Source organism: Phocoena sinus, chromosome 11, assembly GCF_008692025.1.
Source record: "Phocoena sinus isolate mPhoSin1 chromosome 11, mPhoSin1.pri, whole genome shotgun sequence".
NCBI classification, from domain to species: Eukaryota; Metazoa; Chordata; class Mammalia; order Artiodactyla; family Phocoenidae; genus Phocoena; species Phocoena sinus.
In genome coordinates this window covers 4,472,131-4,490,524 of record NC_045773.1, presented here as the reverse complement: position 1 = coordinate 4,490,524, position 18,394 = coordinate 4,472,131, and the positions used below count along the sequence as shown (strand labels likewise).

General features: G+C 51.3%; 2 protein-coding genes and 1 non-coding gene across 6 annotated transcripts in view; 1 reads left to right on the top strand and 2 right to left on the bottom strand.

Moving 5' to 3' along the window:
- The window catches only part of CAND2 (cullin associated and neddylation dissociated 2 (putative)), a 28,534-nt gene extending 15,817 nt beyond the window's left edge, over nucleotides 1-12,717 (top strand). For 2 of the 3 annotated variants that reach the window (XM_032648205.1, XM_032648206.1), the window contains 7 exons: nucleotides 447-588; nucleotides 955-2,457; nucleotides 4,643-4,738; nucleotides 7,695-7,864; nucleotides 9,196-9,360; nucleotides 10,468-10,575; nucleotides 11,668-12,717. In XM_032648205.1, the coding sequence (XP_032504096.1) occupies nucleotides 447-588; nucleotides 955-2,457; nucleotides 4,643-4,738; nucleotides 7,695-7,864; nucleotides 9,196-9,360; nucleotides 10,468-10,575; nucleotides 11,668-11,895 (2,412 nt within the window). In that variant the 3' untranslated portion in view covers nucleotides 11,896-12,717. Of the gene's footprint in view, nucleotides 1-446; nucleotides 589-954; nucleotides 2,458-4,642; nucleotides 4,739-6,909; nucleotides 6,963-7,445; nucleotides 7,649-7,694; nucleotides 7,865-9,195; nucleotides 9,361-10,467; nucleotides 10,576-11,667 lie in introns of those variants that run through there. The other variant, XM_032648207.1, reaches the window with a different exon arrangement.
- Nucleotides 12,718-13,375: 658 nt separating this feature from the next.
- Nucleotides 13,376-18,168, bottom strand: RPL32 (ribosomal protein L32). Of its 2 annotated transcripts, XM_032648208.1 has the most exons (4): nucleotides 18,066-18,168; nucleotides 16,659-16,759; nucleotides 15,867-16,048; nucleotides 13,376-13,557 (listed from the first exon to the last, which is right to left on the bottom strand). In XM_032648208.1, exons 2-4 carry the CDS (start codon nucleotides 16,752-16,754, stop codon nucleotides 13,428-13,430), a joined length of 408 nt encoding a protein of 135 aa, XP_032504099.1. In that variant the 5' UTR covers nucleotides 16,755-16,759; nucleotides 18,066-18,168; the 3' UTR covers nucleotides 13,376-13,427. The 2 variants fall into 2 exon arrangements, with proteins under 2 accessions (XP_032504099.1, XP_032504100.1); XM_032648209.1 differs by having other exon boundaries at nucleotides 16,659-18,104.
- Nucleotides 16,829-16,968, bottom strand: LOC116762970. Its single transcript, XR_004352394.1, has one exon. It is a non-coding gene; the product is annotated as a small nucleolar RNA SNORA7 (small nucleolar RNA).
- Nucleotides 18,169-18,394: the final 226 nt, after the last annotated feature.

Genomic DNA, 18,394 nt, shown 5'->3' with positions numbered 1-18,394 from the left:
GGAGTAGAGGTGTCTGGCGGGCAGTCGGCACACAAGTCTCGTGTCAGAGATGTAGATCTAGGAGTCATTGCTTCAGGGGAATCCTCAACTCGGAAGTGGATGAGCTCCCTGGGGAGGGAATCTCGCTGGAGGAGGGAAGGGGGCCCCAGTGCTTCACCCTCACCAGGTGTAGGAGTGAGAACCACACTGCCCGGTGACCTTGAGCAAGTTACTTCAACTCTGTGCCTGTTTCCCATCTGTCAGCTGGGCACAGGACTAGTACCCACCTCAGAAGGTGAGTGTGGAATCAGGTGCCTGGTACAGAGCAAGTGATGGGAAGCTTGGGGTGGAATGATCCTCTCCACGCTGGGGGTCCTCCATGGGCAGGTGCCCGGGCCGAGTCCCCCAGTAGTGGGTGGGGTGTGGAGGTTCCTGGGTGGTCACTGACCTCCGCCCTCCATCCACAGGTGCCTCTTGTGATTAAGGCCCTGCAGAAGCAGCTTAAAGATCGGAGTGTCAGGGCCCGCCAGGGTTGCTTCAGCCTCCTCACCGAGCTGGCAGGCGTCCTCCCGGGCAGCCTGGCAGAGCACATGCCCGTGCTGGTAGCAGGTAGGATGGACTGGAACCCAGTGTCTGCTGTTCTGGGCTTCTTCCTGAACCCAGACCCCAGCCCCCAATCCCTGAGAGTGCCCCTGTTCAGCAACCTACAGTGGCTCCCCACTGCCAGCAGTGAAAACAGGGCCGGGGTGCAGGCCCCATGTTCTGTTTTTAAATAGGTTTCCTGGCCTGTGTCCTCAGCCCTGGCCCTGGCCAAGCCCTGACCTCATAGAATCCGCTGCATGAGATCCCAGGTGCCTGGGTCCAGCTCAGACGCCTGAGGGTACTCCACCCCTGCATCCAGGGAGGGCTGAGTTGGGTCAGGGTCTGTGGCCTGGTAACCTTGCCTCCCACCCCCCCCCACCTCCCCACCCCCAGGCATCGTCTTCTCGCTGGCGGACCGCTCCAGCTCCTCCACCATCCGGATGGATGCCCTGGCTTTCCTGCAGGGGCTGCTGGGCACAGAGCCGGCTGAGGCCTTCCACCCCCAGCTGCCCGCTCTCCTGCCACCTGTGATGGCCTGCGTGGCTGACCCTTTCTACAAGATTGCAGCCGAGGCCCTGCTGGTGCTCCAGGAGCTGGTGAGGGCCCTGTGGCCGCTGGACGGGCCTCGGATGCTGGACCCCGAGCCCTACATTGGAGAGATGTCCGCGGCCACCCTGGCACGGCTTCGTGCCACCGACCTGGACCAGGAGGTGAAGGAGCGGGCCATCTCCTGCATGGGCCACCTCGTGGGCCACCTGGGTGACCGGCTCGGGGATAACCTGGAGCCGTCACTCTTGCTTCTCCTGGACCGCCTGCGGAATGAGATCACCCGGCTTTCTGCCGTCAAGGCGCTGACACTGGTGGCTGTGTCCCCACTGCGGATCGACCTGCAGCCCATACTAGCCGAGGCGCTGCCCATTCTGGCCTCGTTCCTGCGGAAGAACCAGCGGGCGCTGCGGCTGGCCACACTGGCCGCCCTGGCCGCCCTAGCCCAGAGTCAGGGCCTCGGCCTCCCGCCATCCGCCGTGCGAGCCGTGCTGGCCGAGCTGCCCTCCCTTGTCAGTGAGAACGACATGCACGTGGCCCAGCTGGCTGTGGACTTCCTCGCCACCGTGACCCGCGCCCAGCCAGACTCGTTGGCCGAGGTCAGCGGCCCTGTGCTGGCAGAGCTGCTGCGTTTGCTGCGCTCGCCCCTCCTGCCGGCCGGTGTGCTAGCGGCCGCCGAAGGCTTCCTACAGGCCCTGGTGGGGACCCGGCCGCCGTGTGTGGACTACGCCGAGCTCGTTGGCCTGCTCACGGCGCCCGTTTACGAGCAGGTGGCGGACGGCGGGCCCGGCCTGCACAAGCAGGTGTTCCACTCGCTGGCTCGGTGCGTGGCGGCCCTCGCGGTGGCCTGTCCCCAGGAGGTGGCGGGCACAGTCAACCGCCTGGTCTCCGATGCCAGGTCGCCCAGCTCGAGCCCAGGGGTCAAGGTCCTGGCGTTCCTGTCGCTGGCCGAGGTGGGCCAGGTGGCCGGGCCAGGTCCCCAGCGGGAGCTGAAGGCGGTGCTCCTGGAAGCCTTGGGCTCGCCCAGCGAGGACGTGAGGGCAGCTGCCTCCTACGCGCTGGGCCGCGTGGGTGCGGGGAACCTGCCTGACTTCCTGCCCTTCCTGCTGGGGCAGATGGAGGCCGAGCCCCGGCGGCGGTACCTGCTGCTACACTCGCTCCGGGAGGCCCTGGGGGCCGCCCAGCCCGACAGCCTGAAGCCCTACACCGAGGACATCTGGGCCCTGCTGTTCCAGCGCTGCGAGGGCGCCGAGGAGGGCACCCGGGGGGTGGTGGCCGAGTGCCTCGGGAAGCTGGTCCTCGTGAACCCTCCTTTCCTCCTGCCGCGGTTCCGGAAGCAACTTGCTGCAGGTAGGGGCACAGGGGTGGGCAAAGGCAGCCCAGATCGGAGGTGGGCAGAGGTCCACATAGGGTGAACTTGTCCAGGTAGTCAGGTCTGAGAGTCACAGTGTTGACAAGGTTCAAGGCAGAGGAGCCATTAAAAACAGTGTTTCCTGAGATTTAAAGGCCTCTTCCTGTGGGACCGTCTGGGATGGAGGGGACAGAATCCTTGATGTGTCCTTCCAACAAATAAACTTTTCGCGATGCCACTTGTTGTGGACAGCAGCCTTGTGCTCCAGGTGAGGGTTAGTAAAGGCAGTTCTCTGAGGGGCCAGAAATGGCAGCCTGCAGAATGCAGCTGTGTCGGGCTAGCATGAGGCAGGAGCAAATGTAAACATGGGCTAGGATTGGATGCCAGGCCCCGGGGTGTGGAGAGGGCCAGGGAAGGGGTGAGGAAGGCAGGTCTTATGTTCTGGGGTTAGGGCGCGTCGGGGTGTTCTGCAGCTCAGGGGGGAAGAAAGCGGGCAGGTGGACTGTGGGCTCTTAGGCAGGTGAAAGCCCCTGAGGGCGAAAGGCCTCCAGGCCTTGAGCTAGTCCCCTGGTCCCCGTAGGGTCAGTGCTGTGTTAGTTGACATAATGCAGCCAAAGTGCTTGGTATAGTGGGTGGTACCTAATTAGTATTGCTAGTATCCACTGTTGCTGCTGTGTCAGTGATTCCAGTTAAGCCCTTCCTGGGTTGCTGGTATACAAGCAGCAGCTCTGGGCCCTCACCGCTGTGTGGGCAGGACAACCACGTTGAGGACCTCACCTGTTAACACTGCACAGGGCTCTTCACGAGGAACCTTGGGAGGCAAGAGTCTTGGGATGAGGGGCAGCCCTGCCTTTTCTAAGTTCAGATTTGTTTAGACCTCGTGCCCGCTGTTGAACCAGCTAACCAGTCACATTTCCTATTTACTGCTGGCTGCTGGGATGCTTAGAGCCGAATCAGCGGCCTGCTTCTAGCAAGTTCATAGGACTTTCTAGTTGCCTCTCGCTGCATGCCCCTCACTCTGGTTTCCATTTCACTTTGTCCTTGGCCTCGTTCTTCTTAATTCAGTTAATCCTCTTCTATGTGTATTACCTTTATCACCCACCCTGAATCTTCTTAGGAGCCAGTCAGGATGGAAAGAGAAAAGGAAAAAACTACAAGTCTGAAGTCAGTAACTCACTCACTCATACCCTAGCATCAGATTGTAAACTTTCTGCTGAGTCTTGAACTGCAGTCTTGGATGGAAACAGCCTTAACCCATTCAGTGCTGTGTGCCGGAGGGGTGGAAGCTGCCAACTAATCTCCTTCACCCTAATGGGAAGTGTACTCCCTTCCCTTTCTGCCGCTTCTCTACTCAGAAAGCAAGCAGAAAAGCAAAATTAAGTGAGTTCAGCCTGCTTGAAGCATAACTGCTCCCTCCTTGGAGAAGCCTACAGAGAGGGCTCAGAAGCAGCTGGTGAATTCTGGACCTGCTGGGTGACGTTAGATGTGAATTTAACCATTCCAGTCTCTCCTCGTGTAAAATGGAGATTAAGAAGAATTTTTATTAATTATTGTTACTAATATTATATGATTTTTTTTTTTTTTTTTGTGGTACGCGGGCCTCTCACTGCTGTGGCCTCTTCCGCTGCGGAGCACAGGCTCCGGACGCGCAGGCTCAGCGGCCATGGCTCACGGGCCCAGCTGCTCCGCAGCATGTGGGATCCTCCCGGACCGGGGCACGAACCTATGTCCCCTGCATCGGCAGGCGGACTCTCCACCACAGTGCCACCAGGGAAGCCCTATGTGATTTTTTATTATTATCAACCGGTGACTAGGATTAATTAATCCTGAGGATTAATTGAGATAATGTGTCTGAAAACTAGGATGCAGCCCCAAGGCCTGGGCAGAGAGGTCTTTCTTCGGCTTGAGCCCTGTCCTGGGTTCTCGTCCGTTCCTGTCCTTGGTGTGGCTGCCTGAGAGCTGGCAGTTTTACGCTCTCAGCCGAAGTAGGAAGAATTCAGGGGCGATTCTGGGCTGCCAAGGAAAGTGGTAGCATCAGCTTCCCCAGAGATGTGCGGGGCGTTTCGTGTGGGGAGGAGACGTGGTTCTGTCTCCCACGGAGGCGAGGGGAGCCTCAGCGCCCTCCGGCCTGCGGGTGTCCGGGACCCGCCGCGCCAGCCCCAAGTGCCCCCTCCCGTCCTGCAGGTCAGCCACACACCCGCTGCACCGTCATCACAGCCCTCAAGTTCCTCATCTCGGACCAGCCGCACCCCATCGACCCCATCCTGAAGACCTTCGTTGGTGAGTGCCCCCGCCCCTCTGCCCCCTTTGGTCACCTCCACCCTGTTCTTGGGCTTGAGCTGATTTTTCTTTTTTTTTTAATTTTTATTGGAGTATAATTGATTTACAATGCTGTGTTAGTTTCAGGTGCACAGCAAAGTGAATCAGTTATACCTATATCTCTGCCCACTCTTTTTTTAAAGATTCTTTTCCATATAGGCCATTACAGAGTATTGAGTAGAGTTCCCTGTGCTCTACAGCAGGTTCTTATTAGTTATCTATTTTACATATAGGAGTGGGTATACGTCCATCCCAATCTCCCAATTTATCCCTCCCCACCAGCCCCTTGGTAACCATACGTTTGCTTTTGACATTTGTAAGTCTGTTCTTGTTTTGTAGATAAGTTCATTTGTATTGTTTTGTTTTTTATAAATTTATTTATTTATTTTTGGCTGCATCAGGTCTTCGTTGTTGCGTGCAGGCTTTCCCTAGTTGCAGCGAGCGGGGGCTACTCTTCTTTGTGGTGCACGGGCTTCTAGTTGTGATGGCTTCTCTTGTTGCAGAGCATGGGCTCTAGGTGTGTGGGCTTCAGTGTTGTGGCACGTGGACTCAGTAGTTGTGGCTTGCGGGCTCTAGAGGACAGGCTCGGTAGTTGGGGTGCATGGGCTTTGTTGCTCCGTGGCACGTGGGATCTTCCTGGACCAGGGCTGGAACCCATGTCCCCTGCATTGGCAGGCGGATTCTTAACCACCGTGCCACCAGGGAAGCCCTTGTATTGTTTTTTAAAATTAGATTCCATGTATGAGCGATATCATATAATATTTGTCTTTCTGTGTCTGATTTACTTTACTCAGTATGACAATCTCTAGGTCCATCCATATTGCTGCAAATGGCATTATTTTGTTCTTTTTTATGGCTGAGTAATATTCCATTGTATATATGTACCACATCTTCTTTATGCACTCCTATGTCTGTGCACATTTAGGTTGCTTCCATGTCCTGGCTGTTGTAAATAGTGCTGCAGTGAACATTGGGGTGCATGTATATTTACAAATTATGGTTTTCTCTGGGTATATGCCCAGTAGCAGGATTGCTGGGTCATATGGTAGTTCTGTTTTTAGCTTTTTAAGGAACCTCCATACTGTTTTCCATAGTGGCTGCACCAATTTACATTCCCACCAACAGTGTGGGAGGGTTCCCTTTTCTCCACACCCGTTCCAGCATTTATTGTTTGTAGATTTTTTGATGATGGCCATTCTGACGGGTGTGGCGTGATACCTCATTGTATTTTTTTTTTTTTTTTTTTTTTTGCGGTACGTGGGCCTCTCACTGCTGCTCCCATTGCGGAGCACAGGCTCCGGACATGCAGGCTCAGCGGCCATGGCTCACGGGCCCAGCCGCTCTGCGGCATGTGGGGTCCTCGCGGACCGGGGCACGAACCCGTGTCCCCTGCATCGGCAGGCGGACTCTCAACCACTGTGCCACCAGGGAAGCCCCATGAATAAGTATTTTTAAGCCTATTGAAATATTTTCTTCCTCATCAAATTTTTGCCCACTAAGTTTTGCATCCATTGTGGTTTCTTGCCTGAATAAATGATTACTGACAGTTGCTAAATGACAACTTTCTAATTCCAGCCTTCCTCCCATATTTATTAGTTTGCATTTTGTTCTCAGAAGTAACTTTTCCTTTTCCCCCATTTATTTATTCATTGATTTGTTCATATCATTATAGACTCAGGGATTTGTATTTCACTCAATGGGTTATAATCTATTGCTGTCTTTATTTTGATTCCCAAGATTGTCTCACATTTAGCCAGTGGGAGCCCTTCAAGCTGCTGCTTATGTTCTGTTGATATGTTTCCATCATTCTTTGAGCATCTCCTTACCTTTTGGCACGATAAAGTGCTCCCAACCCATCTTGAACCTTTCCTGCCCCAGCCCTGGAATCAACCATTTCTCCAAGGAGCCTGATTCCTTTTAGTGGAGAATAGTATTCAGAATCCAAGATCTGAGCACTAGGTGTGCTCATTGCTACTGGGGTGCCATTACTTCGAGGCCCTCTCAGCAGACAGAATCAGGAAATCTAAGTATGTATGACTTTATGTACATAGTCAGACACACATATATATTCCAGTCCAACACCACAGGGTTCATGCTAGCCTTTTCCCTTTCTATATACCCTTCTGTTACAGGAGAAACCCAGCTCCTGAGATACTTATTCACTTAATCCTGGAATACACAGAAGGTAGTCATGAGAATTGCTAACCCTTATCTGTGAAAAATCAGTATTTGTTTATAATTTTGTCTTTAGCCTGAGGGCATCTTGTCCCAATGCTTTGGAAGTTACTTAGGTGAGTTGTTTTCTCCTTCATAACCTGGGTGGTTATATTAATCATTTGAAATACAGTTGGTTTTTTTTTTAGGGATCCCTCCCATTCTTGATTTTATTTATTTATTGAATATATAAAACATTAACATAGTTATTAAACAGTCTAACCTGTACGAAAAGAAATGCTGTGTGATTTTGTGTAAGTCTCTTCACCTCTCTTATCTTCAGCATTCTCATCTGAAATAAAATCAAGTTAACATTTATAGAGTCCTCACCTGGTGCTCTGCTGTGTGCTTTGTAGACATCACCACATTTTTTTTTTTTTTTTTTTTTCCACCACATTTTTAATCCTAAAACCAGTCCTACAGTGTAGGTACTACTGTTACACCCATTTTACAGTTGAGGACATTGAGGCTGTCCAAGGTGCCACAGGACGTGGTCAAGCCTGGATCTGAACCTAGGCCAGACTCAAGTCCGCATTCTTATCTGGACTTTGAAGGTTTGTTGCGCAGAGTAGATGCTCAGAACACATTTGTCCCCGTCCAGCCAGGTCTGCACGGCTCCCGTTAACCAGATAAGCACGGTGGGGTGGGGGTGGTTTGTGTTTGGCTGTGCTGCCCCCCACACCACCTCTGGTCTTTCCGCCAGGAGAGTTCATGGAGAGCCTGCAGGACCCAGACCTGAATGTGCGCCGGGCCACCCTGGCTTTCTTCAACTCCGCCGTGCACAACAAGCCCTCACTGGTCCGTGACCTGCTGGACGACATCCTGCCCCTCCTCTACCAGGAGACGAAGATCCGCCGGGACCTCATCCGAGAGGTGAAGCCGTGGGAGGACAGAGCCGGGAGCCCTTGGGTCTGACTCCTGCGGCTGGGGCGAGGGTTAGGGTCAAGCTCATCAGAGCAGGTCTGGCCCACAGGGTCAGGTTTGCCCCTCCACTTCCCAGCTGTGTGACCCTGGCCGGGGCAACGCGATCCTCTCTAAACCTCAGTTTCTCCTCACGGGCAAAGGGAGGGAAATAACCGTGTCCACATTATAGGGTTGTTGAGAAGATTTTTAATGAGTTAAATCCTACAAGTGCTCAGAACTGCTCCTGGCACGCAGTCGGTGCTCAGTAAACGTCAGCAACTCTTGGTTGTTTTTTTTTTTTGCGGTACGCGGGCCTCTCACTGCTGTGGCCTTTCCCGTTGCGGAGCACAGGCTCCGGACGCGCAGGCTCAGCGGCCATGGCTCACGGGCCCAGCCGCTCCGCGGCATGTGGGATCTTCCCGGACCAGGGGCACGAACCTGCGTCCCCTGCATCGGCAGGAGGACTCTCAACCACTGCGCCACCAGGGAAGCCCCAGCAACTCTTGTTATCACTCGACATTGAGCAGGTGTTCGTGGAGCACCAGCCCTGCGTCCAGGCGCCAGGACCAGACATGAGGCACCAGGGAGCTCATGGCCTCCTGAAGGAGAGGGAGGGATACCCTCTCTGCTGATTATTTAAGTTACTTAGAGCACTTGGTGAAGTTAGGATTTAAGAGGCAGAGATTAAAAGTGATTGAACAGCCAAGTCATCGCACAATATAATGAGAAGGGCTGAACCACCTGGCATTGCTGAGGAGGATGTGACTCTGTTTAGAGGGGTTAGGAAAGTTTTCCAAAAGGAGGGGACATTTGAGCTGGGCTTTGAGGGGTAAGAAGGAGTTACCATTAAGAGCAGAGCCTTCTGGTTATAACTTCAGAGAGACCTGGGGTTTTAATTCTGGTTGAGCTATTTACTAGCTTGGGCTAGTGTCCTTGGGCAAGTTAGTTAACCTTTCTGAGCCTTAGTTTCCTCATATATTAAATGGAGTTAATAGTAACACTGTCTTCCTGGGACTGTTGAATGAGTCACATGTCATCTGTCAAGCACTCAGCACAGGGCCTGGCACATCATAACTGCTCAGTAGATTCTAATCATTGTAATTATAATTACTGTTACTATTATTATCAAAAGTCATCGTGGGCTGAGCAAAGGCATGGAGACTTAAGGGCCTAAGGCATGATTTGGGGATGGGACGCAGTACTGAACAGCAGAGGGGGAGGGGTGCAGCAGGAACCTGGGAAGGTGTCCTTATGCCCTGGGGTCACAGCCCCCAGCCCGCTGTCATCCCTCCCTCCTGCAGGTGGAGATGGGGCCCTTTAAGCACACGGTGGACGATGGGCTGGATGTGCGGAAGGCAGCCTTCGAGTGCATGTACTCGCTGCTCGAGAGCTGCCTGGGCCAGCTGGACATCTGCGAGTTCCTGAACCACGTGGAGGACGGCCTGAAGGACCACTATGACATCCGGGTAGGACGAGCCCCCTGCCGGACCCAGGCCCATGCCGCAGCGGGAGGACAGCCAGGCGCCACAGGGCCCACTTCCTGTTTGTCCCCCACCCCTGCCCCAGGCGCCCCCATGAAAACAGCTGCTTTGTTCTTTAACAATAAGAAAAAGAACTCACGTCTCACACCTTTGGTGGGAGTCTACACTGGGCAAGCTCTTGGGAGGATGGTTTGACCAGAACTAGAAAAATGTAGAATTTAGAAACATTTTAATTTTGGGGGGAATTTTTTTTAACATCTTTATTGGAGTATAATTTCTTTACAATGGTGTGTTAGTTTCTGCTTTATAACAAAGTGAATCAGCTATACAAATACATATATCCCCATACCTTAGAAACATTTTAAAATTTAGAATTCTTAGACACTCCATGAACTGACTTCATGGAACTGACTCAAAAATACAAATACATTCAGAGTTTTATGTGAGAGATGGTTCTCCACAGCTTTCTGGGAGTTGGGAAAGGCTGGCAGCTACCAAAATGTCCACTCATGGGGAGCTGGCTCAGTAAACCGGGTCCCTCCAGCCATGGATGGGATCCTGGCAGCATTACAAGGACGGAGAGGGATCTCTGTGCTGGCATGGAAGGTGGCCAAGACTCACTGTTAGGTGATAAGTGAGTTGTAGAAGTTTGGGCCATTTTTTTATTACCTGTGAGGGAGACAGGTTTTACTTTCTATCCTTGTAGCTTTTTAAAATACATACAATGAACATGAATCATTTTTGTAACAAAAAACCAGTGTAAAATAATCAAAAGGAATTATGCTTGTCTTAAAGGGTTTTGACAATCTAAAAGTGAATAGGAAAGTGAGTAGTAATCGCCAAAAAGTTCCACTCCACCTAGAGAGAACCACTGTTGTAAATCTCAGTCTTTCCCGGGAAAATGCACAAAAACATTCCTTAATTTCGTCAACCAATATCTGGTGAGTGCCAGTACACACAGGTCAGTGTGGCAGGCAGGCAGGCTGGCTGCTAGAGCTTGGGCTTGAGCTCCAGACCTCTGCTTTTCCCCAGGGCCTGCTCCTTTCTGTCCTGGGCCATTTCACCAAGAACTGTCTCCTTCCTCCTGGGCAGATGCTGACCTTCATCATGCTCGCCCGACTAGCTACCCTGTGTCCTGTGCCTGTCCTGCAGAGGGTGGACCGGCTCATTGAGCCCCTCAGGGCCACCTGTACCGCTAAGGTAAGCCCCCTGCCCAGCCCTGGGCGCACCTGCTGGGTTCTCTGCAGATCGTTCATGGTTACTGTTTACTGAGAATCTCCTGCAGTACAGGTGGTGTATGAAGTGGTTTATTTGATCATTATCATTGCCCTACAGAGTACTTATTCTTAGCATTATACACACAGGGAAACAAAGGTTCAGAGAGGTTAAGTTATTGACTGAGGCTACACAGTTAGTAAATTGCAGAGCTGGGATTCAAACCTAGCTCTTTCTTTCACTCATTAAACACTTCCTGAGTGTTGGGCCTTGTGCAAGGTACTAGGGATGCAACATTGAACATGGTGGACTCCCTCCTCTCACATCCCAATTGGGAAACTGAGTCAGACCCTTAGAAAGATAGAAGTCACTGACTGATTCATTGATTGGTATAGGGCAGTTAGCCTGGAGTGCCTCAAGGTCCGGTGAGGATCTGGGGCAGAAGGCTCACGGAAAGCTGTCACGTGGAGAACAGAGCCTGTCACACCTAGTAAATGCCTGCTGAATGCAAAACTAATTTGGGTTTGGAAGAGTAGTAATTAACCACAAAGAAAGCAGAGTATTTTAGATTGGAGCTTAAAGAGGGGTCACAGCTCTTAGGGGGCAGAGCCGTTGGAACCCAGGACTGTCCAGCCCCAGTGCCAAGCTTTTCGCCTCTACCTGAGCCTCTTCGGGGAAGGGCCTGAGTGTTGTCTGGGCTGAGTGTCCTGAGAGCAGAGCAGAAGGGATCTGGACTTTATTGCAGAAGCAGTGGGGAAATTCCTGAGATTCTGTGAATAAGCGGGAGAAGGAGGGGATAAAGCACTGGAAAGCAGGCGAGGCAGCTTTGGAAGTCTACTCCCCAGCCTGTCTGCACAGTGGGCGGCAGAGGCAAGGACGTGACCGGGGGTAAGAGGCCAGCTGGAAGGCTGTCACAGCAACCCATTCATGAAGTCCGGTGGTGCCAAGAGCCTGCTTTAAGCGCAGTAAATAAAGATAGGAGATGGCGCGTGAGCTGGGGAGGATGACAGGTGACCAGGGAAATGCAAGGCCGTGTTCAATAAAGGATGGCTCGTTGTTCATTGCTTCCCACCTTAGGTCAAAGCTGGTTCTGTGAAGCAGGAATTTGAGAAGCAAGATGAACTGAAGCGCTCCGCGATGAGGGCAGTGGCCGCCCTGCTGACCATCCCAGAAGTGGGGAAGAGCCCCATCATGGCTGACTTCTCGTCCCAAATTCGATCCAACCCCGAGCTGGCTGCCCTCTTTGAAAGCATCCAGAAGGATTCTGCTTCAGCCCCCAGCACAGACTCCATGGAGCTCAGCTAGTGCCCCCCCCAGCCCCTGGGGACCCCAACTCACAAGGAGGCCCACTGAAGCCAGAGCCTCACCCTCCCAGCACCACAGGCCTCTAACTTTTGCCCCTTATCCATCTCACTGGGGCCCTCCCTCTCCTGGTCGGGCACCTTCTCCAGGGACCTCAGTCAGAGCTGCAAGGCTGCCAACAGTTGGGCCCTTTTAACTCAGGACAGTTATTCAAAGCGGGTGTGGTAGTTCTTCCAAAGCTTCCACGGAAGATGGATGTGACTTCACACAGGTCAGCCTGGCTCCTTCAAACTGGGGGTCCCAGCCTCAGCGAGTACTTAGTATTTAGAAATACTTGTGCTCACAGCTGCAAAAAGCTTAGGAGGCAGCTGGATGCCTTCCTCCCCGCTGTCCCAGATGTGTCATTCACACTACGCCCACGTTTTCACCTGATCTGACGTGCCAAAAATTAGTGCTTTGGCTGGGCATCTTAAAAACTCAGGTACCTCTCTGAGCTATTCACACTTTAGAATCCAAAATGCTTTATTTCTCATTGGCAGTGATAAATCAGGAATGTGTATTATTTTTGCAGAGGTAGGTGAGTGGGGTAGGGAATTAGATGTAATTTTTTTTCTAATCCCAAAACTCTTAGGTAGCAAACTGAGAGACAGGAAAGCACAAATGAAAAAGTACAAACCACCTTTCATGTCCCCCCATCGAGGTGTAACCAGGTGGCTTGTGAACGTGTACTTTCTAGTTTTTAGTATCAAGGACACAGAAACATTAAGCGACAGGCCAAAGAATTTTCTGCTATCCCAGGTTAATAAAGGACAGATCCTCAACTGTCACTGTTTTCTCTGCACAGTTCCTCTACTCAGTAGTCAAGACTATCAGAATGCTCCCCACGTCATTTCAAAGAAGTCGCACAATGACCAACAATTTACTCAAACGTCTCAGACTGAGTTTTGAACAGGAGCCAATGTGTAAGGCATTTATCTACTGAACTAAGGGCCTTAAATCCAACCTTGTGCTATAGAGTGCCACATGCCCTGTTCCTTGTGACCTGTGCTGCCACTTAATAATACCATGTCTTGGGAAAATGGCCTCTTAGCCTCAAAAAACAGCTGAATTCTAGGTACTGTTGACTAAGGTCTAGGACTGTAGTTGAAAAGGAAACTTGATTGTCCTCAATCTTCACAAGAACCACACAGGGTAATTCCTCACTTTATAAAGCGAGGCTAAAAATGACTACTTGCTCCAAGATGCAAGGTCCTTCACCAGGGGTCTCAGAACCTACCGTGGTCTGAGGGCCACATCTTCCCGAGCCCACCTGGAGCTGACCAAGGCTGCTCTGGGCACCTGAGGCCTGGGCCCCATGAAGGAAGGATCACGTATCCTTTACAAACGCCTTCCAAACAGAAGGTTCCACAGAGCACAAACCGGCAAAAGAGCAATCTCTGTGACAAGCTGTCAAACAAACTGAAGAGTAAAACCAAAGGGGAAATGCCAGATGGCCGTTTTACGGTTTTATTAAACAAAACGTGCACACGAGCTGTTTATTCATTTTCTTCGCTGCGCAGCCTGGCGTTGGGATTGGTGACTCTGATGGCCAGCTGGGCTGCTCTCTCCACAATGGCTTTGCGGTTCTTGGAGGAGACGTTGTGCGCGATCTCGGCACAGTAAGACCTGGAAGAGAGTCGGCACGTAAGGAGGCCATCCTGGAAAACACACTTACGTGTTCCACCGGGAAGGCAATAGCCCTGGTCACTCTGCTTCCAGAGCTACAGCACTGAAGTGGGGGGAGCTGCTAACTCCCCTAATTTCACGGCACTAGCAACACGGCTCTGAAGTGTTCCCTGGTAATGATCCCTCTCGTTTAACCCTCCCAGCGGCCTTGTAATCCAGGTAGCACCTCCATTTTACAGACGAGGAAACCAAGGCCCACAAAGTGGAGGTGAATTCCCAAGTCACACACAGGCCAGGATTGCTCAGCCCCAGACTCCAGGTTCAAAGGTTCTCCCTCAGTCCTTTGAACCAGCCTGCCCAGCTCAAGGCGGTCTCAGGGAGCTTGGACTTGCCCGTGAAAAGCTTTGCTTCTGCAAAGCAACCAACAGCAAAACCCAGCAGCCTGATTAAGCCAAGGGCTCCCCAGCCCAGACCGTAAACATTTTACCTGTTTGCTGCAGACAAAATCAACTTGAAAAGTAACAATGCCTAAACTCACCCAGTGAATGACAACACCTAACATTTCCTGAGCTGGTGCCAGGTACCGTTCTATTCATTCCTTCACAGCCACACCACACCCCAGTTTGACAACAGATTGGCCTCATCAGCACATTTCAGTAAGGAAGTGATTTATGAAGCCATCAACACTGAATTAAGAAGACACTCTACCCCAGGAGGAATTTCAGCAGAGAGAGGAGTAAGACTAGGGAGTGATTAAACAAGGCGGTGGGCAGTTCTTTTTAAGAACTCTGCAGGAAAACAGCTTCAAAGCAAGAGACAAACCAATCCAGACAGAGAACTTCTTCTGTTTTATGTAAAGAAGTCCACTCAAGTCCAATATCTTAAAACATTTCCCCAATCTTTATTTCCAAGGAGACTTAAGTTGCATCATACATTTTTCAAAAACTCCCCAAGTCCTCATCCATGTGTATTTAATAATCACAATCACACTGCACAGACTTCAAATACTTTCCCCTCTGCTTGGGCGTTTTCCATACACGACAACCGTTTTTAACGTACACACGACATTCCAGCCGGCGCTTGTAACCCCACCATTCACCAGTTACACATAGTGCAGTTACTGCTGCAACGATCAGCTTACAGTTTCCCTACTTTTCAATTATTTCAAGATAAATGCCCAGAAATGGAACTTGTGAATTAAATTAGATCCAGAGTATTTCTGTGCCTCTTGATACAAACTGCCAAGCTGCTATTAAAAAGACTTATCTTATGGCAACCAACTACATCTGCACAGCAATCATCTCTGCTACACAAAAGATATTAAACTGCATCTTTCTGTCACAATTCTCTATCGACCTGCTTACTGCAGTTTGGGCCTCCAACATTAATTCCTATGCTCATCCTTTCTAAAGAGTATCTGCAGCATTTCAATGCCTGGCTAGATTTCTGAAAGTGAGAATAATGGTCGTTTATTACTCGTGTCTACAATTACTACAGGTAAAAGATCTTTGTAAACATACGTACACACAGATCTTACTGGTCACTCTCCCCATGTCCTTTCTGACTCATCAAGAAAATGCAGGTTTTTTAGCTCCTGTTCAACAGGAAGGGAAGAAAACAAACTGTCCTCTGCTTAACCAAAAATTACCATTCCCCCCAATCCAGATTAAAATTGCGTCTAAATCACTACCCATGAGAAATCTTTTCTCATCCCACTGCCCTAGTCTGGCCCTAAGCAGACCAAAAGTCTCTTACACACAGAGCTCGCCAACTGTCTAAATTTCTCAAAATGCTAAAATAATGCTGTGAACCCCCATACCCTCTTGCACCCCTACAACTCTGTGTAAGCTGTCCTCTCTGCCTGCAGCCTTCCCCCCATTTCTCCACTTCAGATCACAGCCCAAAATGAGGCAGCAATTCCTCTCTACTCCTATAGCCTTCTGGAAATACCTGTGGCCACAGTGTAAAGTGTCCCTTAGATCTGAGGCTACATTTCACCCCCCACCCCCATCCCCGGCATAAGTAATGTTCTGAAAATGACTGCCAGAGGCTACGGCAGGAGCCGCGCTGTCAAGCTGAAGCAAAGCCACTTTTACTCTTCCGGTCCTGGTCTCTACACTTTTCAGGCCAGCTCCCAACCCACATCTCTCCAGCAAAGGAAGCACTCTGCAGTCCCCAACAAGCATCACCCAAGCTCCTGAGGACATAGCACTCCTCCAGACGCGTTCCAGAAGGTCCGGAGTCCCTGCCCAAACTGCTCACACACGCAGGCTTCTGACACCTGAACCCAGAGGTGGGACCCAGCTCACTTGTTGCACATCAGCAGCACTTCAAGCTCCTTGACGTTGTGGACCAGGAACTTCCGGAAGCCGCTGGGCAGCATGTGCTTTGTTTTCTTGTTGCTCCCGTAACCGATGTTGGGCATCAAGATCTGGCCCTTGAATCTCCTGCGCACCCTGTTGTCAATGCCTCTGGGTTTCCGCCAGTTCCGCTGAAAGAAAACACACGGTTAGTGTCTGTGAAGACGCCAACTCTTCCTTTCGGAGAAGAAAGGGACCAGATGAAAAGGAAACGTGCCGAACAGTAGTTGTCTCCAGGGAACAGGATTTCACTACATTTTTTCTGGTGGAAAAAAATAGGAGCTCCTGCATCTGACCAGCAGGAATACAGATCCAAACTCACACTCCTTCCAAGCAAAGGAAAAGCAGACTACATACCCATGGGATGCGAGGAGACCATGTATAAAGTAAGGTGAAAAGCATGGCTTTTAACATCGCAATCAACACCTAAGTTTTCTCGTCTATGAAATAAGCGTAATCTATCTCTCATATTGTCATAAGGCCACCTGAAATATAACAAATATAAGCCTCTAGACACCTCAAAACAGGCAAGTGTCCCTTGCCATTTAAATTTCAATTTACACATCAAGAGACTGAGCGCCAATAAGGCAGAGACACCTGGGATTCTAGAGAATTCTACCACCACCCACAGACCAGTTCACCTACCAGAGGTCATCTGAGTTGGGGATGTGAGAAACCCAACAGCCGGTTTAGGAACCCCTTTCTTCACCCCAACACACACTTCCGTCCTGGGCCACATACCTTAATTTTGACATATCGGTCTGACTGGTGCCGGATGAACTTCTTGGTCCTCTTTTTGACGATCTTGGGCTTCACGAGGGGTCTGAGGGCAGCCATGATGCCTTCAAGAAACAGGCAAGAGACCATGTCAAAGATGAGTCTTGGAAGGAGGCTTTCCCACCCTGCCTGGGGCCTGTTGCAGAGTATCTTCCAATCACCAGCTACGGAGCAAACTGGGAATGGAATGGGTACCTCTGCCAGGCTTGCTTTCCCTCCCGACTCCGAAGCTGGCAGAATACTAGCCATTCTCCAGACGCGGTCCTGGGAGGTCAGGGGTCACCTTGCCCAGTCAAAGCCAAGAAAGAATGCCGACAGCTAACCGAAAACAAATTAACCACAAAGGGAAATTTTGCAAAAGGGCAGCAAATCTCATTCTACAAAGTGTCCCGGCCCTGAGATGGCCCAATTGCAGGCTTTGGGCAATCTTCGTGAACCTGAATCTCAGTTTTCTCACCTTTCAAATGGAGATATTGCACACTGAACACCTGCAGTGCGCGGACCACAAGAGATGTGCGGTAAAGAGAAACCTGCAATTCCCCTAGGGTGCTGCTGCTCTATGACACCCTCAAAAGATACACAAAACCGTCATGTGCTTCTAAGATGCCTTCCAAGCCCTGGAACGTTCTGTTCCACCTGACCATCATCCGAATACCAGCTTTAAAAAGTTACGTTCCTCAAGACGCCCTTTTCGGCTACCTTATCTTTTCTACCGCAGCACTCTTTTTGTTCTCTTCACGGCCACCAATTTCTTTGTTGAGCACACAGCAGTTACTCAGTAAATCTGTCCAATAAATGAACTTCCCCCGACCCCCAATGATTTCCTCGAAGACCAGGATATGGCTTCACGTTCCCAGAGATCCTGACCCGCTACCAGAATTTCGGTCAAATGAATTATTCGACTCGCAGCTCGATTTTTGGGTTTTTTTTGGCAGTTCCGCCGCAGAGGCAACCCCAGAAGCAAAAACTGAAAAGGAGGGAGCGTGGAGCAGCGGACATAGAAGAATACACGTGGGCAGACATCGCTGAGCGAGGTGTCCCAGGGCCGTAAGGCCGGAACCCCCTCAGTCTTGCCACGGCCCCCAGGAGCCCCCTTAGTCTAGCCCCAACCGGCGCCCTGCGCCCCCAGGACTCCAACAAGCTGTCCGCAGCTCTGACCCCAGGCGGCCTCCGTAGGAGAGCAAGCGGCCCTGGGAAGCGAAGCTCCATCACCCTCCAGACCGCTTCGCTCTGTGCCTGTACGTGGTCCAGCCAACCGACAAGAGCCATGCCCGCCCACACGAGTGCTCGGAAGGACGGGCCTCCTCGGCAGGGAGCGATGGGGCCAGATGGAGACCGCAGAGACGAGGATGGCCAACGATTAACACTCACCGAGTAGGAGATGGCGGCCACCTCCGTAGGCACCGCCGGGGAAAAGAGGGGGAGGTAACGCGCGAGGCTGATGGGACTTCGCCTTTGGGTCCTGGCAGGGAAAAGGAGAGCACTTTCGGCTTCTGGTCCTTCAAAGATACTATAGACAAGCCAGAGAAATAATAGTGAAAAAATTCGAGGATACTTGTGTTTTCCTAGATGTTAATATCTAGGAGTAGCGCTAAAACTTTTCATGCCTGCCGTTTGGACTACGTAAAAACTTGGAATTGTTTTTGAGCTCTTAAGACCTGGTGAGGAGGCATCCACTTCCGCCAGGAATTGAAGCCGCT